General features: G+C 40.7%; 4 protein-coding genes and 1 long non-coding RNA gene across 11 annotated transcripts; 2 read left to right on the forward strand and 3 right to left on the reverse strand.

The window, feature by feature from the left end:
• Positions 1 to 1,053: 1,053 nt before the first annotated feature.
• LOC104443489 (probable methyltransferase PMT15) lies at positions 1,054 to 6,219 on the reverse strand. 2 transcript variants are annotated; one of them, XM_039311925.1, is made up of 6 exons: positions 5,347 to 6,219; positions 3,674 to 3,884; positions 3,047 to 3,344; positions 2,144 to 2,542; positions 1,654 to 1,731; positions 1,054 to 1,559 (listed from the first exon to the last, which is right to left on the reverse strand). In XM_039311925.1, the coding sequence occupies exons 1-6, from the start codon at positions 6,043 to 6,045 to the stop codon at positions 1,328 to 1,330; spliced, it is 1,917 nt and encodes a 638-aa protein (XP_039167859.1). In that variant the 5' UTR covers positions 6,046 to 6,219; the 3' UTR covers positions 1,054 to 1,327. The 2 variants fall into 2 exon arrangements, with proteins under 2 accessions (XP_039167859.1, XP_010055225.2); XM_010056923.3 differs by having other exon boundaries at positions 1,054 to 1,556; positions 5,347 to 6,216.
• Positions 6,220 to 9,212: 2,993 nt separating this feature from the next.
• Positions 9,213 to 12,668, reverse strand: LOC104443490 (peroxisomal membrane protein 11D). Of its 2 annotated transcripts, XM_039314171.1 has the most exons (9): positions 12,511 to 12,646; positions 11,583 to 11,684; positions 11,253 to 11,460; positions 10,866 to 10,940; positions 10,677 to 10,751; positions 10,507 to 10,587; positions 10,335 to 10,409; positions 10,019 to 10,192; positions 9,213 to 9,571 (listed from the first exon to the last, which is right to left on the reverse strand). In XM_039314171.1, exons 3-9 carry the CDS (start codon positions 11,442 to 11,444, stop codon positions 9,536 to 9,538), a joined length of 708 nt encoding a protein of 235 aa, XP_039170105.1. In that variant the 5' UTR covers positions 11,445 to 11,460; positions 11,583 to 11,684; positions 12,511 to 12,646; the 3' UTR covers positions 9,213 to 9,535. The 2 variants fall into 2 exon arrangements, with proteins under 2 accessions (XP_039170105.1, XP_010055228.2); XM_010056926.3 differs by lacking the exon at positions 11,583 to 11,684 and having other exon boundaries at positions 12,511 to 12,668.
• Positions 12,669 to 14,618: 1,950 nt separating this feature from the next.
• On the reverse strand, positions 14,619 to 17,990 carry LOC104443491 (protein CELLULOSE SYNTHASE INTERACTIVE 3). 5 transcript variants are annotated; one of them, XM_010056930.3, is made up of 2 exons: positions 17,587 to 17,990; positions 14,619 to 16,573 (listed from the first exon to the last, which is right to left on the reverse strand). In XM_010056930.3, exon 2 carries the CDS (start codon positions 16,562 to 16,564, stop codon positions 14,882 to 14,884), a length of 1,683 nt encoding a protein of 560 aa, XP_010055232.2. In that variant the 5' UTR covers positions 16,565 to 16,573; positions 17,587 to 17,990; the 3' UTR covers positions 14,619 to 14,881. The 5 variants fall into 5 exon arrangements, with proteins under 5 accessions (XP_010055232.2, XP_010055230.2, XP_018730670.2 ...); XM_010056928.3 differs by having other exon boundaries at positions 14,619 to 16,691; XM_018875125.2 differs by lacking the exon at positions 17,587 to 17,990 and adding an exon at positions 16,679 to 16,845.
• LOC120293544 lies at positions 17,798 to 18,713 on the forward strand. Its single transcript, XR_005551547.1, has 2 exons — positions 17,798 to 17,937; positions 18,041 to 18,713. It is a non-coding gene; the product is annotated as an uncharacterized LOC120293544 (long non-coding RNA).
• A 2,582-nt stretch (positions 18,714 to 21,295) lies between these two features.
• On the forward strand, positions 21,296 to 23,284 carry LOC104443492 (RING-H2 finger protein ATL51). The gene is made up of 3 exons (XM_010056934.3): positions 21,296 to 21,785; positions 22,186 to 22,283; positions 22,473 to 23,284. The coding sequence occupies exons 1-3, from the start codon at positions 21,627 to 21,629 to the stop codon at positions 22,831 to 22,833; spliced, it is 618 nt and encodes a 205-aa protein (XP_010055236.2). The 5' UTR covers positions 21,296 to 21,626; the 3' UTR covers positions 22,834 to 23,284.
• Positions 23,285 to 23,397: the final 113 nt, after the last annotated feature.

Raw genomic sequence — 23,397 nt, forward strand, 5'->3', positions numbered from 1 at the left:
ATCGTTTGCAAGACTCATTTCCCATTTTTACTGATCTCTTAAATTAACTTAAATTAATTATCTATTATTTATGCGATTATTAAGTGACTCATTAACTTTCACCGATTGAATTATGCTAGGTTTTTTTTTTTTTAATCTACAATCAAAAAGTCTTTTTCTCTCTCTCTCTTTTATCTCCATAATCTTCTTCAACTTTTAGCCATGAGGAAGGGTTTAAGCTAGTCTCGTCCTTCCCTCCCTCTCTTGCTTATTTTGTTTATGTTTTTTGTTATTCTCTTGTTTTTTTTTCCTCCTGATTTATACATGAGAACTCTCTTCTCTTGATCTAATTATAGATCTCAGAGTTTAAATTCACTCAATCTAATTCTAGATTTATGAGATGTCCTTCCGATTGAGGCTTGGGAGCTTAATATTCGAGATTTCAATACCTTTATGCTCCGTTCATGAATAGGTCCTCCAACTCCAGCTTGAATGGTGATAGCAAACTCTTTAGTTGTTGAACCACGGAAATTTGCTCTTTTAAATTTTACCTACTTTGGTTGTCTTCATGTGGTAATGGTGTTAAGCAAGCCAAACATGGGCATGCAATGCCAACTAGTAATGCCATAATTAGTGCAAAAGTTAGTGAATCACACTAATTTTGATTGATGATAGATATATAAATATAATGGGTTACTAACTAAAGGTAAATGAAGTTGATAACTCAAGGTAAATTCGAATATAATTTAACGTTGCGCACGCTAGGATTGACCAGTGGCAAGGGTGTTCTCACGCTTTTGGCTCAGGTTCTAATGGATGTGGGTTCAACTTATACCTTTTGGGGAACTCAAATTTAAGTTGAGGTCATGGCAGTGAATTATTGTGCTAGTCACCAATAAGTCATTTGGAAAAAGCCACTGAACATTTTTACCGCGATTATTTATACTTCCCAACACTCATTACTATAAATTAAGACCCCAAAAAAAATCCACATCTTTAACACAGAACATAAATAGCAGTCATTGACCCATTTCTTTCGACGTCTCCCTTTACATCAACTGTTACTCCTCAAAATTTTGATTCACCAAACGCCATTTCACTTCATTTGTATACTCCAAAGAGTTAAAATCTCATATCTCTTTACAAATGCTCAATTTTTCCGGGACCTTGCATCTTTACACCTTGAGCACCACGAAATTGCCACAAGGCACAACGCAAAGACAATAAAAATCGATTCTCATCAAGATTATTCACACGAAAAAAGCTGGAAATTTATCAATGAAAAGAATTAAAACTGGAGAGGCCACAAGAGGAGGAACTCCTGTCAACAGAATCTCTATTTATTCCTTTACTGATCTGACTCAGGAGCTGGTGATGTCCAGTACTGCTTAACTGCCAAGAGTATTTTCTCTCGTTCAAGCGGACCATTCTCATGGTCTGTAATCTTGCTATCATATTGCATTCCATCGATGGCGTCCTTGATCTTCACCAAGACATCCACGTCGTCACGGAAAATGATACTCCCCTCGGGCCGCAAGATCCTATCCATTTCCAACAAGATGTCTTCCATTTCGCACCTGCTATGGTAGACCAAATCACAATCCATGTAAAGACATCGAAACTCCCTAGTGTCGTCGATGATCATAAGATAAATCATCTACCAACTCACTGTACCTGTCTCTGTAGAGGGTAAAGACCGAATCGGCATGAATGAGGTCGTAAGTCCTCGGATAAGTAGACATGGCCTCGCACCTATTCCCATAGGAATGCTAGAAAATCAATGGGTTTTCCAAGCAAAATAGAGTAGAACAAAGTTAATTTCAGTATGCTAAAGCCAGTTTCCTGAATTTGTCTACCAAAGTGATGTGGCAAACGACACACAGTCTTTTGAACAAGTGGATCATAATCGACATTTAATGTAAGTCTGCCATATCACCTAGTATATCAATCTAATAAATTATTCTTGATATGCCTATCAATTTTCATTGGTAAGGATCAATAATTGCGGACCGAAAGAGGCAAGGAAGTGGGTGTGGTCTGATGTGAGGACAAGAAGAAATGGGCAGTTGACAAATGGCAACGACAAGAGCAGCTGGGAGGAAGTAAAGATGTCCCTTTCATTGTTAGTTGAAGGTAGTGTTCAGTAGGAAGACAATAATGTTACCAGCTTTGATAAGTCCCAATCAACCCGCGCTCGTAGATGACTCCGAGAGTGTTCACCCGAGCCTCCACGGGGACGATGTTCATGACCCACACCGGATCATCAACCAGTGCGGCTGCGAATCCTCCCAAGTAAGAGTTCATGTCGAGCAAGTTGCGGTACCTGCCAAGCTCGGCCAGCTGACTGTCCAGAGATTTGTAATGCAAAACCCTTGTTTTCCATGCGGCAGTGTTCTCTATAAACGTCTTCTCTGTGATTCCTTCCAAACTGCCGCTGCTAATCCTAGGGGGTACTGACATTAGCCTCTCAGGCCATCTCACTAGCCCGCCTCCCGCCACTACCTTAATGTTGTTGTCCGGCACATCAGGCAATGGGGTCAAACAAGCTTCCATTTTTGTATACCTGCAAGGATAGAAGTACAAAATTACATATCCTTTTGTAAATTATCAGCGGTTTAATTCACTGGGAAAGTCCTGGTAGAAAAAGGAGTCAAAACAAGCAATAAAGTTCAAGCCACCTAAGACCTCTGTTTATAGCAAAGTTCCTTTGATTATTGTGCACCAATGTAGATGATATTATGTGCTAGGTGATTCAATGAATGTTCTGATTCTCAGATCATAATAAAACAAAAGCAACATGGCAAAAGCTACAAGATAGATCATTGAATTGGGTTTTTATTGCCCACTGTACTGGAGATCCTGTGGAAGAAAAATGGCAAAAGCAAAGGACAATTTGCTTTGAAGACAAAAGCAACCCAGTGAAGTACCAAAGTTAAGCAAATAACAGCTGATGTATTGAGAAATTAGATTAAGATGGGATCAAAGGATTTGATTTAGTAACTGTGTGCAGTATTGGAGATTGTGAATGAAGATTAATGAAAACTCTCAATTTGGGAAACCGCATTACCAGGCCATATCCGGATCTTGTGACTGGCAGAAATGCGGGAACTTGAATACCTTCCGGTTGATTTTACAGTGAACATGGTTCGTTGGTTTTTGCCATATTGCAATGTCTTCCTTCTGCTTCAACTTTTTCCAGCATAGACTACGGGCTAAAGTCTCAATCGAAGTCTGTTCCGCCTTAAGATCTTCGGATGTTCGTTCCCATCCTTTCCAATGCCTTTCCCAGTTTATGGGCGGGCCAGACAGGATCCAGTAGCCACCGGGACGCAGGACCCGGTCAATCTCGATCAAGTACAGTCCATCTGCTCATCCATAACTAAAAATGTTATTAGAGATAATCATATAATAACGATTTTAAATAGACCAAAACAAGTAGATCAAAACAAGTGGACTACATAACAAATACACTACGCCTACACAGAGCCTAAAAAAGGGGCAAGCAGCCCAAGTTTTTAGCTTAATGTGGTTAATTTATGATAGGCCAAGTCTAATTGTAATTCAACTGGGATCAACATAGAACAAGATTATCGACGATCTTTTCCCACGATTATCAGCATCAGCAATTGGTTAACAAGAGGATTAGCGAATTGGAAAGCTTTCCATTTTTCTTTTGTATGCCACTGAAACTTACTGTATTGGCTCCAAGGTATGAGGCAGCGAGAGCAATGAGCCATATCGAAAGCTCTCGATGGGTAAGGAATCCTGTTGGAGGCGAGGACCCCGATCAACGCAGGGACACCACGCTCGAGGGCAAATTGGACCTGAGCCTCGTGGGTGTCCCTTGGCGCGAATGACATCGCCAGGATATTCCGAGACAACAAGTAAGCGCCCCAGCTCGCCACCTGCAGAATTCCATCAAGGCCCCACATTGCAACCCCAGAAAAGTTTCAATCTCAAAAGCTTAAAGAGAACTTTAAGACAAAAGTGTAACACTCTTTCTTCCTTATTCCTTTGTTCCCATTGAGGGTTTTTCTATGGTCCCATGACCATGACTTGGTCTAATCTAAAAGGTCATAACTCGATAATGAAAACATTTGCTGTCATTACAGTCCTTGCCATAGAGAGAAGGCGATTTTTTTTTACAGGTTTTGCTAATGTGATGATGTTTGTGTACAAATTACGAAGTGATAATTCAGTAGGTTAGATGTAAGCTTGTCTGCTAAGCAAGGAAAGGAGAAGTAAACGGACGAGAGTAAATGCTAGTGGGTAATGGTCGACTTTGTGACCAGCACATGGCTTTGGTTTGCCAACTTTGCCATCATCAAAACACTTAACTACAATATCAATGAACCTCTTGAATGTCAAAACGGTTCAAGGCGAGCTGGACCAGTTGCAGCATGGTTTTTTCTGGATGACAAAAAGCTTCGATAACTGAGATGAGCGAACGTCTCTTTCGCCACTTGAACAAGGGAACATAAGCTCTAATTAATAATTTCTTCGGTTAATGTTTGAAAGAATTCATGACACACGTTACCCCTCAAGATTTTTGCATGCTGCAAAATTCTATCTTTTGCCTTCAAAATTACTCATGTTTGATAGAGGGCATTTTTTCATAGATTTACAGCCTTGATAGAAAGAAATATATCTCATAATAACCTTCCTCGTTATCTGGCCAAAAGGGAAAAGAAAAAAAAAAAAAAAATCCTCCCTTGTTAATATTTATCTCCTACCAATGTCTAGGTTTCCTAGATTTACATACCACATTATCTGGCTTTATACACGTTTCAGAAACGGCACTGCGTTTATGAAGGATGAATACAAAGTGGATAATTATCCCATAAATATTCTTTGAAATTCCTTCCCACGAGGAAACTTAATTTATTACCTCTCTTCCTTCAATTTTTGCCCCCCAACCCATATTAAATAAATGACCTTTGAATACTCCGTCTCTCTTCTCTCTCTCTCTCTCTCTCTCTCTCTCTCTCTCTCATCCTCCATAGTTACGCCATTCTACACCATTTCTATTTCACCTACCATAAAGATACAAAACGTGTTTTAGGAACATTGAATCGAAGCCGCCTACATCCATTAACTTCAGATGAATCAGCAACCCCTCAGCCAAGAAAAGTCGAGCAGAATACACTCGAGGGAAAAAAACCAAGAAAACAGAGCAATGCGTCCGCACTCCACAGATGCTAACATGCAACGAAATAATCTCAAACCGCAAATTCAAGAACCAAGAACCAAGAACCGAACCGACAGAGTCAGCCGCACCATCGCGATTCTTGAACCGATCCCCCACAAAGATCGTGATCACTCCTCTAATGCAATGAAAAATGAAAGCTTTGCTTTAAAGGAACTCACCCCACAGCCAGTATCGAGAGCGGTTCTTATAGACCCATCTCTAAGATTTATCATCTTCCCAATATCTTCAATGTACTTATCAGCGCCCTTCGGAAACATGGTCCCGCCGCCGGGAAACACGAACCTGTCGCCTTCGAACTTGACCCAATTCTGGTTCCTCTTCTCCACCGTCAGCTCCTTGTGCGGCACGTTCGCGAACCACGCGTTCCCGCGGCTCTCCGGCCACCGGAACGGCCTCCTGTACCCGTACGGCGCCGGCACGCGGCACCGGAGCCGCTCCCCGCCGGCGCCCCCCTCGGGGCAGTGCCGCTCCCGGTACACGAGCATCTCCCGCTCGAACCTCAGCGACCGCGCCACGTCCTCGCAGGGGGTGTACTCGCTGAAGTTGGCGCCGCACGGCGGGAACCGAGGCCCGCGCTCCGCCGCGGAGGGCGGCGGCCGGAAATCCCAGTAGTGGTGGGCGACGAAGTCGAGCGGAGGAGCGGGGTCACCGGCGGCGGCCGCAACGGAGACTGGAGTCTTGCATGGGAAGATCGTGGCGGGGGAGGCGGGGGAGAAGTCGCCGGAGCGGCGCCAGAGGGCGGCGAGGTAGGAGAGGGTGCAGAGGAAGGAGGTGGCGGTGAGGCAGAGGAGGGTGGACTTGTTGGTGCGGGTGGCGAAATAGTTTAGAGGGTTTGGGCAAGAGCAGGTCTTGGCCATTGTTGCTAAACTGCGTACACATCAAGAAAAGGAAGAAGAAGGAGAAGAGAAGGTGGAGAGTCGGTATGGACGGCCTCGCAACGCTCTGTTTTTAGAGAGAGAAAGTGACGGGTGAAGGTTTCAAGAAATATTACGTGGAGAGAGAGAGAGAATTGGGATGACATATTTTCTCCCTCCCGGCGAGGCTCGTGAGCGTGAGGATGCTCTGCGCGAGTCCGCGACTACGTGCTCCGGGGTCAAAAATTTGCAGAATTCAGCGTTTTTTTTTTAATAATTTTCTTTTTTTTCTGGCTTTTTTTTTTTAATTTTCTTTTTTGGGTAAAAGAATTGAAGGATGGAGTGAGCTACACTTTTTGGGAAACAGCAGGAGGGGTCCGGATTTCGTGCCTCTTTCCTTCATTCTTACTCTTGTTCGAGAATTGACCCAGGTTCCATCATCTTCCATTTTCTTAATCATCGGATAACCATGGCGATTGGTGATGGTGATGAGAAGAAGCTGACAATTGAAAAATGCTTCACCTTTGAACAAATATGGTGTCAATAACTGCTAATACTTTAAATCCTCTCGTCCCTTGTACTCTTCTTCATGTCCACCGACAAAATTATTCAAAAAATTATAAACTTGTTACATTTTTGTCAATTCAGTTATGAAAATTTCAATATAATTTATCTATCTAATTTTAATCGAAAATTACTAATACAAACACTAACCGTTTTACGTGACACAAAAAATCCTACATAACACAATGAGTACCAACATAACAATTTTTATAATTTTTTTGAAAATTTCCTTTTTTTCTTCTTCCTTCGCTAGTTGCTAGGCCTCAACAGTACAATTGTTCAAGATTGCCCTTTCAAGAGGCCAACAAGGTTCAGCTTAGCCAACTTTAGGTGACAATTGACTTCCCTAGATCTAGCAAGGGTGAGCCTTGCCTTATTTGAGGCTGACAAGGTCGCCCCTCGCCAAATCCCAACGTGGTGGAGCCTTACCCAAAGCTAGTAGGGCAAACCCTCACCTTGAGCTAGTATGAGTGGCACGAGTGACCTTACCTAAGGCCAGTGATGGCGACTCTCGCCAACCATCGCTGAGGCCCAATGATTGATGGAGAAAGAATTAAAAAAAAAATCTTAAAAAATAATAATAAATCGTAAAAATTATCCACGCCAACATTAGTTATGCCATATGACAACCAATATCTACGTCGGTGATTTTCAATCAAAATTGATCAAATGAATAACATTAACAAATCATCAAAAAGTTTAAAATTAAATTAGTCTAATTGAAAAATTCATGACCAAATTGATACAAATACAATAGATTTAGAACTTTTTTTCTACTTGTCCCTTTAAAGGACAAAGCCAAAGTGACTTTTTGCAGGCTTGTGATAATCAAATTTCCCTTGATTCGAGAAGAAGAAGAAGAAGAAGAAGGGACACACATGCAATTGTAAATCGTGTTGAATTTTCGAAATATAAGATAATAACACTAAATAATTTTTTTTCTATCATATATCTTGAATCCTAAAAATCTCCTTTAGCTTTAGGACATATCTCAATCCAATCTTGCCACAATTACATAAACAAATTGCATAAATGCTATAAATGTGGCATGGCCCGAATAAATGATTTGACATCAATAAGTAGTCTTGACAAATTTCACGAAATCGGCCACGTATGGTTTATCATAGCAAAGCCTAATTGGATCGATTTTTAAACAGCCAAAAAATGAACAAGATAATCAAGCCATGTTACATGCAACGCTGCTGAAATTCATCTTGAATAAGCTCCGTCATATGCAAAAGATGCTCGCAAGTTTTTGGTACGTATGGATTCCACACCACATGTAACCAACAACAATGCACATGGATTTAACATAGAAATGTTTATAAGGGTACATGAAGTTTGTGAGAAAAAGACTGACCGTTGTGGGCATATCGTCAATAAGGAACTCGTTTTTCTTCCCAAATCGACTTAGGCACAGATTTACGGGACGACATTTATCATATATAAATATAGATATATAGTGATAAAATTTTAGCTTGAAATAAGCTTAAAGGCCCTTTCTGCAAAGTGGGGATGCTTAGAACGGTAAGTAGGATTCACGGCATAAGACAGCAGAACTGCTCTGACATCCCATAATTTGTGATCCGATCATCTGCAAATGATCTTTTGTCCCCGATGATTACCAGACTTTCAAGAAAATGTTCCTTTAACTCCTTTATGGTCGGGTCTTTCTCGTGACAAAGGAAAGTAGCCATGCAAAGTGCAAAGATGCTACATAGCCAATGAAGCACGGAGGAATTCCAAATGCAAGGAAAGACCCCAAAACTTTCAGTTCAGAGACTTGCAGATTCTTGATTCTGCAGAGAAAGATAACTACCAATTTACAAGCGAGTGGGCCCGAGACAAATGAACATCCTGTCTTTTTTTTTTTTTTTTTTTTTTAGATTTTCCCTCATTTAGTGTTTTTTTATTGGACCCCTACTTTGGTGTCAACTCCACTGACCTTTCTCCACAAGGTGCAACGCAACAAACCCACGCAGGATAGCGTGTCGCTATGATCGCGGCGTTAAATTACTGATAAATTCCGTAATGATCACGTTTGGATCGTCCGACATTGAACTTACTCGAACATGCAATTTCGAAATTGCACGTTTTGACGGACCCAGTCACATGCGTGTTCTGAAGGGAGAAGAGCATGAACAAGAAGAAATCGCATGCATGGTCACCTACCATGCGGTAACACATCAGAACTAACCACCCATGTACAGAAGTCAGCGGATCGTACAAACAACGAGTAGCATGAAGCCGGGTCCCCTGATAAGAATTCACACACCTAAGGTTTGAAAAAACTGCCATAATATTTTAGAAGAGGATAAAAGAGCAACGACTAAAAGTAAATCTCGATTACATTACCACCACTAGACTTACTTCATTGGATCAAACCACTCACATATCCAAAACACAATCTCTCCATAAAAATCCACATGTTCCTACATATCCATCGCATTGTGATTAGGTTCGTTCGTCATATAATCTGCAGAAAGAGCTCTTCTAACATCTTTTTTTTTTTCTCAAACAAGCCGTTAATATAGTCAGAGATCATCGCTTCTGTCACATGCTTCCAACTAACCAAAAGCAAGAGAAATCTCAAGCACCAACCAGACTCATATCAAGTCAAGCTACCTGCTCATACCTCCTACAACAGGTTGAATTAGACATGTTGAAGCAACTATTGTCTGATGTCATACAGAACCTAACAGCAACAATTGAACAAGACCAAAGACAACAGCAAGGCATATTATTTGTCATCGATATCAACGGATAACTTAATAAAGCATAGATGCACAAGTAATGGGCAAGTTTCAACATCACCCTAAGAGACAGCAAGCTGAAGCAAAAATCATACACTACTGCAGATTCAAGCACAGGCCTTTGGCGATTATTGGAGTGATACAGAGGCTGTATGATCAGAATAAGCTTTCTCTCCTCAGGATGCCTTTGACTTGGGTGGTGAAGGAAGTAACTGCATGAAAGCAACAGAGGCATTCGCGTAAATGTCACCATAATTAATTACCAACAGATGGATGAAGATTCACAATATAAAGAGTTGTCAAAATACACGTCAATAATCACTTCCAAATACGAGGCATGTGAAACGCTAAATCTGCATGCAACTAAAGAAGTCTAAGCAGCATCACAATTAACCCAATACTTCATTATTGGGTCATCAAAAAAAAAAAATGGCTTTATCTTCAGAATGTTTGGTCATCATAAAAAATTGTTCAAGAAGACCACCAGTGCTACATCATATGTTATTACTTTGCTGACAACATCAACAAATTTTTTTGTTATGGAAATTCTTTATCAACATCCCAAGGATGGTGCATTTAGCTGATCATAGGTTCTAGTTTGTTACCGCACAAATGACAACATGTTCAGGTGAAGTACAAGAAGAGATTAGATCAACTACCTGATAACATGAGATAAGAGAGCTAATAAATCCAAAGCCTCCTGTTACACGGGGAGTAATTTTCTTAGGTGCCAATTGAAGCAGGCCCACCGCAACAACGATGTCCATCAACGCCTTAATCAGGGCCAGAGACCTCTCATTGGATCTTTTAAGCTTAGCCCGATACTGCTCATTCTGTGCCAGGGAAGTACAAAAGGAACAGAACATATCACACCACAGAAACTGAATACTGACAATGTAAGGCAAGAAGCAACAATGGGTGTGGTGACAGATGGACGAAGACTTGATTGATTAGAAAAGAGCATTGTGGCCATACTTGATGCTTGTCACCATCTTTTAGATTCTTTTCCAACTTCTTCATTGATGCGGACAGCCTCCCTATCTCCCCAAGCTGATTCAAGAATCACCAAAAGATTGTACGAAAATCAGTTTACATTGTTTCATTTAGGAATTTAAAACAAGCTAAATAATAAGGGAATGCCACAGACCTCAACCAAGGTAGTGCATACTGAGGAACCCATCCAACAGAAGAGTGATATCCGCCCAAGTAGCTCAGCACGTTCTTTGTTCTGCACCACACAAAATATCAAGGTCCTTCAGTCCTAACATCTAACACAACCACATTTATACCGGACACAGAAAATAGCAACCTTCATACCTTGTAAATGCCAGTTCTACTGAGCCATACGATTTGATCAAGGAACAAGAAAGTCGATAATAATGCATTTTTGGACTGCAAACAAACAAAAATTCATGAAAGATCATATGCATAAAAGAGAATCAGTCCATTATCTGTAGAAAAAGAAGAGGAATCTCAGAGAATGCTCTATCAGCCATTTAATTTTACCTTTCCAAGCAAAACAAGAGGAAGAGGTGTCCCTTCGGGAACAGGGCTGATAAGACCATGCAGATCATTGACGAACTGCTTTTAAAAAATGAAATGGAACAGCAACAAATCTGAGTTAGAATAGGAAGTCTAATATATATTATTTTCAGGCCAATATCACCATCTCATGAAATTGAGAAAGAACGTTATAGATAAATGCAATGTTTAAAAAGGGTAGATACATCTGGACACTTGAAGGAAAATAAGCCAACAAGCAGTCAAATAGTCTTTTAGAAATGGAAAGCGAAGGAGTTATATCCACAACTATATCAGATAAAAGAATTGCAACTATCCAAGCATTGTCGGAAAAAACGTAACATAAAGTATAATTAGGAAGAGTAGCCTAACCTTGAAAAGACGAAATACTTTTCGTGCCAGGCTGGTTGATTTGTCGACATTCTGGGCTGTACCAGGCTCTCCATTGCTTAAGAATTTTGATCCATACTGAATGGCCCTGCATATCTTGTCCCTGGCTTCAGCCTTATTCAGATACAGAACTGTGAGGGCAAGTTCGGCTCTAGCTACGTCTAAAGAACTCATCCTTAACCTAATCAAACTGCAAAAATTAAACATGGTGCTTACCATTAGAGAATCAGAAAAGACTAAACAATATGTGTGTAGTCAACCGTGCATATAATTGAAGTCAAAAACATCCACAGAAATCAACACAAACGTAACTTAGCACATGAATGGCTCCTTCAAGAAGGCGATCATATTTAAACATTAATATGGAGCATGGGCCAACAAAAATGCATCCGTTTTCCCAGAACCCTATTCACACTGCATGAACGACATAAAAAAATAAAAATAAAAAGCTTGGTTTCTCATTTGACAGAGAACCAAGGCACTGGAAACCACGAGAAATCTAGAAGACAGATGGCAAGAGCAAACAATACTCCGTGGAATTCAGCCTCAACCCAGAATGCAAAAGTTCACCTTCCAAAACTTGTACAGAAATCCAGAGACTGACAATTCCGCAATCAATATAACATTTTCCCATCAGTCCTCCCTACCCACACCCCCAAACCACCACATCACGAGCGCACATGCGCACTCCAGGTCTCAAAATACCAAATTACAAGCTAGGGACGAACTTTCTCTATCTAAAACACTAGAGAATGTAGCATTTTCTGCAAAATCAAATCCGGATATCAATTACACGAGCAATGAACAATTACGTCAAATTAGAATCGCGTACTGCAACGTAACTCAGTTCAATTTCCCGCCCTCGCCACCCTAGCTAAGATACCAAACTATAACATAGCTTAATCTATTCCCAGCTCCATATATAACGCAGTCGTCCCCTACAAATTTCACCCCAACACCAGCTGAATCAATTCAGATCGACGACGATGGATTCAGAAAACCTAACGAGTCGCACGACGAGTCAGGGAAAAGGAAGCAACGCAGCGGAACCGACATCGATCCTACACCTATCGAAAGACGAGCTCGTCACAGAGCCACAGACAACTCGATACGAAGAGCAGAGAGTGGCGGAGGATCACGGAAACCGCGATTCGCGCGAAATCCGAGCTAGGAACGAAGTGAAAATGACGACGGATTCAACGAAACGAGCTCAAACGACGGGAATCCTTCCTGCGCATACCTCTCAACGGGGGACGGCACCGGAGGCGACGGACGGGAAGAGACGGCCAATTTGAACACGTTCTTCGCCGGAGAGTTTCTCTTGCAACTTTTTCTCTCCCGTGGATATTTACGATATTTATATTCACCTTTTATTGATGGCAGGAGGGGACGACCGGATGAGGGAGACGATTCTGTACCGATGCGAGTGCCAGCAGACGTGTCCTCGAAATTCGCAATTTCGCCAATTTGAGCTTTTCTGTTTTTGGCTTTCGGGATCACGACGATTCTGTACTAAATAAATAATTTACTTAATAATGACTCCTGAATTTTTAATTTAATGGATAATATGATTCCTTAATTTTTTATACATATTTAATTTTACTATCATTCTATTAATTCAAATTTAAACATTATATTGAACATTTTCATATGATTCGATAATTAAACTAAACATATAAATCACATTAAATAAATTGAAAGTTAATGAGTTATATGAGATTATACTACATATAAGCTCCATTTTTCATGAAAATAACTTTCGAAATATTTTTTTTTTAATTTTTCAACATTCATTTCACAAAAAATGAATTACTTAAGATGAAAAGAAAAAAAAATTTCTAAACTAGAGAAAATATTTTCCACTTTTGAAAAGAAAAATATATTTTCCTCACTTTCTCCTCCTCCTCATCCTCCTTTTTTTTTTATTTGAAAAATTTTTTATTTTATTTTTCCCTCTTCTTCTTTATTTTTTACATTTTCTTTTCTTTTTTTAATTGAATTTTTAATTCTTTTTAAAAAAAATTCTTCCTTGGCCGATCGCCGACCATGATGGCAGCTGATGACCAGCCACGAGCCAACTCCAGCCTTACCCAAGGCTAGATTCGGCAAGGGTGAGGCTTGAGCTAGTCGATTTGGTAGGCCCAAGCTCCATCGAGACTAGCAAGCTTGAGGCTCAGCTAATCCAGGCAAGTTATGTCCTTTGGACGGCGAGCCTGTAGCTCGCTTGGATTGGCGGAGGCTCGAGCTTGCTGAATTTGGCGATTGCATCTTGGTTGACCGCCGAGCGGTCGGCCACGTTGAGGCATGCAACGGTGAAGGAGGAGGGAGGAAAAGGAAAAGGAAAAAGAAAAAAAATTAAAAATTCATTTTAAAAATATATATATAAATCAAAACTAAATTTTTTTGTCAATTAAAAATATAAAATTTTAATATGTTCGGTAATTTTTCCAAAAAAATCAAATTAAATAACGAAAAGTGGAAAATATTTTTCACTTAAATTTCAAGTTTCAGTCGAATATCATAAAATATAGTCATTTTCTTGAAAAATAACTTCCTAAAAATATTTCTTAAAATGTAATTTTTTTCGTAAAATGAATGAATTTTAATGGAAGTTTAATGACTGTTTGTGTCCATTTTTTCTTTTTCTTTATTTGTGAGAGAGAGAGAGAGAAGAAAGAAAAAAGAAAAAAGAAAAAGAAAAAAGGAAAAAGAAAAAAAAAAAGGAAAAATAAGAAAAAAATATAAAAAATAAAAGAAATAAAAAATGAGTGTGACGGAGAATGCGAGTGCTCCACGTCATTTTATTTTTTTTGAGCGATGAGTGCTCCACGTCATTGACTCTCTGTTTCCGTAGTGCATAATCATGATAGGGGCCTGTCCCGCTCGGCACGGCACTCCAATATGAACATTAGTTGATGCATTGCGTTGGTTTTTTTCTCGGCCCTCATAATTGTTCGGTTGAACGGCCAAATTATAAATGGGGCTTCCATTTCTTCCTCAGTTCTTTTTCTATTTCTTTGAAATATGTGTTCTGGCCTTAGTTAATAATTCTGTGCATATTGGGAATGATATGACCAAACGTCAAATTGAACTTTTCTTGTTCGAATAATAATTGAAATCATCTAATCTGGGTATGGTACGGCCAATCATCAAATTGAAGTTTTCTTGTTCCAACAATAATTGAAATTTTGAATTTTTTAATTACTGTGCGTCTATCATTTCTAATCTGGTCTAGTCTTATAGCCAATCGTCTACCCTATATAGGGGTTGTTGAGAGACTACATGTAAGCTGCCATTAGAACATCGATGAAATCGTTGACTACATAATGTTGGAAACAAGTTCGAATGTTAAGAAGAGCTCAAGCTCTAGATTCGTATAGCAGAGGGAGATGAAACCTGAAGAACCTCACCCATCAAGAAGACACTTCTAGGCTAGCAATTAGCATAAATAACATTTTGAGTTTTACTCATGAAGGTCGCAACATACTAACATGGACTCATCAACTAGTATCCTACATGGACAATGAGATATTGCTCATACATGATACGACAAGAAGAAGAAAGAAAAAGAAATTTTGGGACCATACAAGTGGGTCTAGCTCCCCTCTTCGCTAGTTCCTGCTGAGCAGGCTTCTCAGCTTCCCCATCTCCAACCTCTCCAGCAATTTCTTGGCCCCCGGAATGTCCATCTCCGCGAGCTTCTTCAGATACCCGATCGCCCCATGGGAGATCATCATCCTCCTGCACTTCTGGCTCGACGAGAGGCATAATAAGCATAAGACCGCGTACTTCTTCGCAGTGTTCTGAGGGCTCGAGTCGAGGAGCTGGACCAAGTTAGGCACGCTCTGGTCGTCCTTTTTTATCTCCTTGCGGTTCTGGGGCAGAGTTATCAAGCTGGAAACAGCTTGTGCGGCAATCTCACGGGCGCTGTGGGGCTTGGCCTCGAGCAGCTTGATCAAGAGAGGGATGCACCCGGCTTCACCGACCAGTTTCTTCATCTCCTCGGAGTCACACGCCCTACAAATGGCCGACGCAGCCGCTTGCTGCGCACCTAATGATCCGGACTTGAGTACATGGACTAACCGGGGAAGGAAATTGAGAGACACTAGCTTTTCTGGGGGCAGCGATCCAACCAAGTTTCTCAATGCCGAAACCGCAGACTCTTGGGGCAACGGGCGGTCTAGATAAGCCAACAAGCTCCGTGCCCCGCCTTCTGAAATTACCAATTTCCGTAGATTCTCGTTGGCCGCAGTCAGATTCTGCAAACATTCCGCCGCGTATTCCTTGGTTCCGAGTAAAATTCCACAATCGAGTAGATTGGTCATTACCTTTACGATCCCTTGCTCAGACAAACTCTGTCGGACCTCGGGTAAAGCCGAGATGTTCTTCAAAGCACATGCCGCTGCTGCCTGCAAAATAGAATCCCCGGTCCGGCATGTCTCGATCAGCGGCTGGATCCCTCCATGACCCACAAGGGCACGTGCAGTCTCAGCCGACATGGATAACCTCTGAACAGAAATCACAGCCTTTTCTTTACCTACTGAGCTTCCGGACTCAAGAAGCCTAATTAGAGGGGGTAAAACACCTTCCGACACAAGCCAATTCTTGTAATTCCCCGACTCAATGATAGAGCATATGACTGTGATGGATTTTTCACGGATACAAGTAGATGTCGCAGTGAGCATTTGGATTAGTGCCCCGATGTTACTACGTCCTAGTGCAGCGAATAAGCTCTTCTCATCCTCCTTCATAAGTTCCAGTATGCAATCCAGAGCTCTGTGTTTTGCCTCCAATGAACCAATCTGAAGCCGCGCAAGCAATTCTTTTATATTGCTACTTGTTACGGCCTCCATTTTGGTTGAAGAATTGGGTGCAGATACCGGCTCCGACACCTCCCCGAGCACTCCGGTCTTGATCAGGAGACCACAGTCCCGGAGATTCAAATCTAGTTTTCCAGACAAAGAGTCAAGGTCGCTCTGCATCCTCAGCTTCCCTTCGCACTTCTCACCCAAACACGACTCGGCCAACTTGATTGCTTCTGCAAGAGTTCTGGACACTGCCTGCAACTGTTCTTTGGAAAGCGCATTCTTTGAGAAGCAAGGATGGCTCGACAGGTCCGACAAGCATGAGGGAATCTGCTCCAGTTTTGAAATTATCTTCCTCCAGCGAGCTGGGAATCCCTTAACCTCTCTGGCTCTATCCAATGCCACCGGAACTAGCTCACGAGCATGTGACAACCAATCCTCAATGGACCGCTGATTCGCCAGAACCTCAAGTTTGCCTTCTTCCACCATAGTTTTAATCTGGCAATGAAAAAAATCCATGACGAGCTGTCCCCAAGACAATCGAGCTGAGATTGAGGGAAACCAGAACTTGCAAAAAAATATAGGAAAATGGAAAGAACCAACTTGTTGAAGAAACCTAGAAGACAGCAGAGTAGTTGCAATTATTATATGGTTATGCGTCATACAAACCAAGAAAAGCGTGTGATGCAAAACCGAAGGGAAAATAACAAATGGATGGTCAATAATAGCTTCAGAAGTCATCGATAAAAAAAGGGACAGGACCGAAATAAACAAATACCTAAAGGTGTCGCACTGATCATGCTCTACTACTTTATCTAGCTCTAACATTCAATGCAGAGGAATTAAATGCTGTTAGAGAAGCAAATGGCGCAGGAAAGAAGTTTCGTCAAACGTTCGTGAAGCATCCGATTGACTAATCAAGAAGCAGAGATTAGCTCTCGGGAAATTATCTTGTTAATTCATTCTTCAGATATTCATATGCAGAACAAAAATTGCAGCTTTACATTCTCTACCACCCAACAAAAGAGTGGGATTATCAACGGTAGATTTAACCCATCTACATAAGCTAAAGATTTTTGCCCATCTAAATCCAAAGGTCATTTTTGCTTAAAGAAACATTAAAAAGATGGAAGTTTTAGCTGAATTCTCACATTTATCTAGCTTTCCCTGCGACATGAACTTTGTGGTGAGACTTTGCGTTGAAGAGAAGGTAAAAGTCTCTATCATAACAGTTGTAGTGTATTCCAATTCAGTTCAACCATAGTCAAGACCAACCCCTCTGGGGAATCATTATACAGGCCAAACAAATGAACACAAGACCTGAAATTGCTTTAAGGACTACATTTAAACAAAAAAAAAAAAAAAGAAACCCAAAGTCATTGAATGCGACGCGCACTGAAAAACTTAAAATTCCTACCTTTAGAATGGAAGCGAACCACTACACCGACGCACGATAATAACTGGGTAAGTTTCAGAAAAGCAGATCAAAACTCGTTTTGACAGATACCAACCTTCCAAGAACTCTTCGGCAAGTTTATGGCTTCGCCCGCACCTTCAAAAGCTTCTTTGTCCTCTCACTTCTCGGAAATCATCACTTCCAAAATCAGCAATCGAACCCACGCGTCGTTTCGGCTAGCTTGTCCTCCTTCTCCAAAGCGACGATCTGAGAACACTTGGAAGCTGAATTCCCCCGAGAATTTACATGTGTTCTCGAGCGACGAACGCGCGGCGACAACGGTCGAGAACTCTCGAAACTGAGAAGACGGTCGCATTCAAAAACTCAAAACGCATCTGCAAAATGGCTCCTCTCTTTTTTCTCTGCGGGATGCGATGGAGAGAGAAGTACATCAGGTGGCAGGCAGGTCCCTCGCTGTCTTCGTCTCTTCAGATTCTCATTTTCTCGGCATTTATCGAATTTCTTTTTTCGCAAAGCCAATGATTTCTCACCAGGGTGGATTCGGGCAGGAATATTAAATGTCGGGCATGATGGTCGATCGACGGCTGAGATCGGAGTCGCCAGTTACCGTTGGGATGGGGTGAAAAATTTGAATGTGCTACTGCTGTTCGAAAGTCGATGCGACGAGAGCGTGACGTGGCGGCGGGCAAATCAACGTGCGAACTCCTGCCCTCGTGGGGCTGTGCATTTCCCACGTGGGGACCTTCGGTCGGTGCTTCGTATCATTGCAGATGGGTTGGTCCATCGGCTAACGACGGTAGCACTTTCAAAATGCAAACATCCGTTCCGTACAATAATTTCTTCTTTCAGAGAATCATCAGGTGGTATATCAGGATTAACACATTTCTAAACACAGTCCATGCGAATTAAAGTAATCTAACTTGTTCGATTAACGAGCACATGGGTGAAGAAATTGTCCATTTTTATTAGGATTTACTATTGTCGTACGAATCAGTGTAATTAAACTTGCTACACATTAAAAAAAAAAAAAACAGAAGAACATTGTTCCTTATTGCAGACGATTGTCTAATGATTAAGCTGCATATCCAAATTATAAAAGATTTCTTAGAATTTTTCTGCAGTTTTTGACCCACTTATTACCACTGTAACGTTAAATTTGTACTGATTTTTCCAACTTGATATGATATTAAAGCATGATGCCCAAACATGGTTATTTTCTTCTTCAAGAGTATAATAAATTCGGCGCAATACCGATGAAGTGCATTTATAGGGCTTGCTTTGTTTGCTCGTCGGTGGAATCCATTTACACGGTAAGAATAGGGAGCACAGTGCCCTTCGGGTAAAGAAAAGCATTCGTACGAGAGACGAACATTAATGATGAAGCCTATTTATTCCCGGTCCGACCCGCCCGATATGGACAAGTTTTTTTGGGCCGGGTTACAGGGCCCGTGTTAAGTGTCATTGTTCTTCTGGGCCAATCAGGACCTTCGGGTCGGAGAAGCACGAACTCAAAGTGGCTCCGAACTGGCCCACAATCTTTTGTGACATGGAAACATGTTTAAGATTTCTAGAAAATAAATATTTTTTTCCCCTAGACACCCTTATTACCTCATACAAGATATTGGATTTTCGAATGAGCGGTCAGAATATTTGATTTTTGCTAGCCACTGCTCATGTTGACCGAGCACATCACCATCATGCCGTCGATTGCAAGTTGGAATAATATCAAAGTTGTCTACGCTCAATTGATACACAAATTGAAAATAAGAATTTTCTTGAAATCAATCATGCACTAAATCACTTGAGAGTAAATCTTAATTAACTCGATTGACCAACCGACTGCCTTTGAGGTAGTAAAGATTACGTGCTCTTGAATTACTCCAAGCATGTCATCAAATAGGTCGAATGCAAACTCCAAAGTTCCAAAAAAGGTTGAGTTTTTTTTTTCTTTTTTGTCGGTTGAAAAAGGTTTAGTTGAATTAGTAAATAAATGGTACTTTATACTGTAGCTTGAACACGCAAGGTATTGCGTTCAAACAAGCTAGAGCGACCGAGCAAATAATTTATTTTTCTAGGCAAAATAGTCTATTTTTAAATATACCGGAGAACTAAGTATACAGCTTAATAGAGATACCACTTCACATCAGCATAAATATATAAATAAATGTAATTTAGATAATCAAGGGTCTATATTGACGCATCATATGATAAGGATAGCGGCAGCGAATAGAAAATGGTTACTTCCCAGAATGGAGAACAACAGATACGTATATACAATAAATTGCACCAGGAATCACGAAGACGTGATTTGAGGACTAAACTCATGCTTTATCAGCTTACCATTAGAGTTAATACATTACAGAAAAAGAAAAAGAACGAATTTTTCTTTTAGGCAATTAAACAATGGCGTTAGAACAAATACCTTGATGAGACTTCCAAGTATTCTACTTGGCTTTATCAAGGGAAATTATTTACAGACAAAAAGGAAAAGGGAAATCATATATTTAATTTTTTTCAATTCTTTCATTTGTCTATCCAAGTAAAGAGAAAGTGGCATAAATGGTCCCCACAAACTTTGATCAAATATGAAATATCATTCATAAACTTTTAATTTGTTCAAATTGATCTCAAAACTATCAGTAAATGTTCAACGTAATCTTTACGTTTGCTCAAATAATAAATCAAACCTTATTTTCATGTTGAGTTGGATTTTTAAAAGTGATACATCAATATATCCATTCTTTTGTACATCTCCTTTAGACAAGAGAAAAAAATCAAATGTTAACATGTCCATCTTCATGACTTGAATTATGACATCCTGACTTGAGATGAACATTTTACATGAATAATCCACATGTTGTTCATCCTTCAAACTTAATGGATTAAAAGTCATATCAATAAATTTTGTTAACTTGAAATAATTTAGGGCGACATTAAATATTTTCATATAGTTTAAGGATTAGATTAAATTAACTTGAAATAATTTAGGGCGACATTAAATATTTTCATATAATTTAAAGATTAGATTAAATATTTACATCGAACAAATTGTAAATTCAAGGATCACACCACATTTTGAATTAAAGTTTAGGAATTATTTGTGTTGTTTTCTCTAAATTAAACAATGTTGTAAACAATGGAAGCTTATTTATGTGCTTATTTTTCCTAATTTTTAGGCCAAAGTGTTTTTTTCTTTTTAGCAACTAGCAAGCTCTTAAAAGACACGGACAAAAGATGGGACCTCTCGTTCCCATGAGTTGAAAAGTACCGGCCGGAATATGTCGACCAATGACGCCACAGCCAGAAATACATGAATCTTATTTAATCCAGGCCTTATCCTCAAAATTAGCAAATTCCCCCTAGAAAGCAAAAAGGCTGAAAAAAATAAAAAGCCTCCAGATTCTCCACGCCGGCGTTGGAATCTCAATCCTCTCCGTTGATCTCGACACGTTATCTACTCTTTCCGCCGCTGGATATCCTTTGCGGCCAAATCCGTCGGCCATCCTCTACTGTCCGATGACGAGTCCATCTCGGCTAAGCAGTTTTCACCACGCACGCCGAAACGTCCGCCAGTCCGACCAATTCAACATAAATTCAATCGAATTTGACGAGAACTTATTATATGGGCAATGGGTAATTAAGATTACAGATATTTACATATATTGACTTTATGTAGTTTTTTTTTTTTTTTGGTAAATTTAAGGATAGATGGTTGTATGTTCCATGCATCTTATGATTGGTGCTCGATTTGGCAGATCCCGATTCTCGTGGCGCCCCCACGCGTTACATATTGTACTAACACGGTCGAGAAGAGGAGAGAAACGCGAAGGAGCCTTGGCAATTTCTTACAGAGTCATCATCTCTTCCATCTTCTTGACCTTCACCATCCCATCCATGGCCCATCCATTCTAATAATCACTGTACGATCTCGAGTCAATCCAAAGCAAAACTCCAAAAATTGGAGCAGTCTTCACGGCGAAAAAAGTGGTTCTTTCCTCTGAAAATACTTGACTTCTGTCACTCGAGGACTCCTCCTCCTCTTCTTCTTCTTCTTCTTCTTCTTCCTTCGTCGTCTTCTTGGGTCTTCTTCTGGTTTTGGATCTCTTGCCCTCCCTTTTCTTTTGAGCTTTGTGAATGACGGCCCCGGGTATGAATTTGATTACCACTGTAATTGGGTTTGGGATGAGTGCGGCTTTCGTTGTGTTCGTGTGCACGAGACTGATTTGCGGGAGGATGCGGAGGGATGAACCGAGGCCCATGTTCGAGCTCGATTCAAGAATCGATGTGGAGCAGGTACTGATGGAACCCATTTTGATATTTCGTCATTGGTCGGTGGCAAAGTTGGGTCTTTCTCGTTGGGGGATATTTCGCTCTCCATATCACCACAGTCGAGTACTTTGTGTCTGGAATTCTGAATTGGTTTAAACCGCGATAGTTTGCACTTCACCTGGTTGATGAATTTTCTGAATGAGTTTGATGAAACTTCACTCTGGCACAAGAAAATACCGGACTTTGATTGAATTGACCAGAAAGTGTGAGACTTGGTGATCTTACTGCTTCAACCAATTGTGGTGGATGAACTTTATAATGGATGTGAATATGTGATTGCATATGTACTTTGTAATTTGTTGCTGTGAGTTTTATTTTGATTGAATGACGATTGGGGATTTGTAATTTGTGTTATACTTAACAGGCAGTGCATCGAGTGAGCGGACTTGAGCCTGTTCTGGTAGCTGCGATCCCGACGATGAAATTCGACCAGAAGGCTTTTAGCTCTGTCGAAGATGCACAGTAAGTTTAGGCACATCCATCAACTACTTAGTCAGAAGTCGAATATACACTGAAATTTCTATGCGCTGATTGATTGATAGTCCTTTACGAATGCTCAAGCTCCTAATGTCATCAAATGGTTCGTTGGATAAGATAGATGTCGTTATATATTGCTTTGCTATAAACGGTGGATCTCTTTGGGTCCTGCAGATGCTCAATCTGTCTAGGAGAGTACCAAGAGGGAGAAGTGTTGCGGATCATGCCCAAATGCAGCCATAGTTTCCATCTCACCTGCATCGATACATGGCTAAGGAAACAATCCACGTGCCCCGTCTGCCGCTTGCGCTTGCAAAACTCATTCTTGTTGAGGTCTCTGGGAACCGATGCTTTTGAAACGACGAGTTCTGTCGAGGAATCCAACATGTCGATGGACAATTCGCATCACTGGTTGATTCCGGGTGTCGATCACTTGGAGCAAAGCAGCAATCACCAAGAGAATCCCGAGCCTTTTCCTGACCATTCCCCTGGACTAACCAGACTCTCTGTAGGGAACACAGGGACGAGTAGATGATCAAATGGCAAAATCATTTTCCTCAGGCTCTTACAGGGACTTGTATTCGATCCACAACAGCACGCTGGCGGATCAAAGGGGTTGCGGCAACTGTCACTGGCGAGTTCTTTCTATTAGTGCCCGCATGCCTGATTACATTCTGTACTCATAGGAAAAAGCATGAAGGAAATTGTTTGGTAACATAAGATAGGACGTGTCGAATCGGAATTTGTGTGGGAGACACGAGCAAAGTCCCTCGTTTGGTGCAGGGTGATGGTGATTCAACACCTGACATAGTCCCTTTTTCCCTCCCTCAATTTGGGACTCTTGAAACTGTTATTATTAACTTGCTTTACTTTCTCATTTGCCTTTTCATGTACTCTATCTACATCATAGTTTTCCAGCATACGATGATGAGGAAGGCTTCTTATTTCATTTTCTTTGTGACAGTTATAAAGCATGTTTTTCATTATCATACACATTATTCAATTTACCCATTTATAAAAGGGTTTCTCCTAGGACCCCCTTGATTCATTCATCTACTCTTGTCCACTCCCTGGAAACAAGCAAGGAAAGGGACAAAAT

The sequence above is a fragment of the Eucalyptus grandis genome, chromosome 5 (assembly GCF_016545825.1).
Source record: "Eucalyptus grandis isolate ANBG69807.140 chromosome 5, ASM1654582v1, whole genome shotgun sequence".
Lineage (NCBI taxonomy): Eukaryota > Viridiplantae > Streptophyta > Magnoliopsida > Myrtales > Myrtaceae > Eucalyptus > Eucalyptus grandis.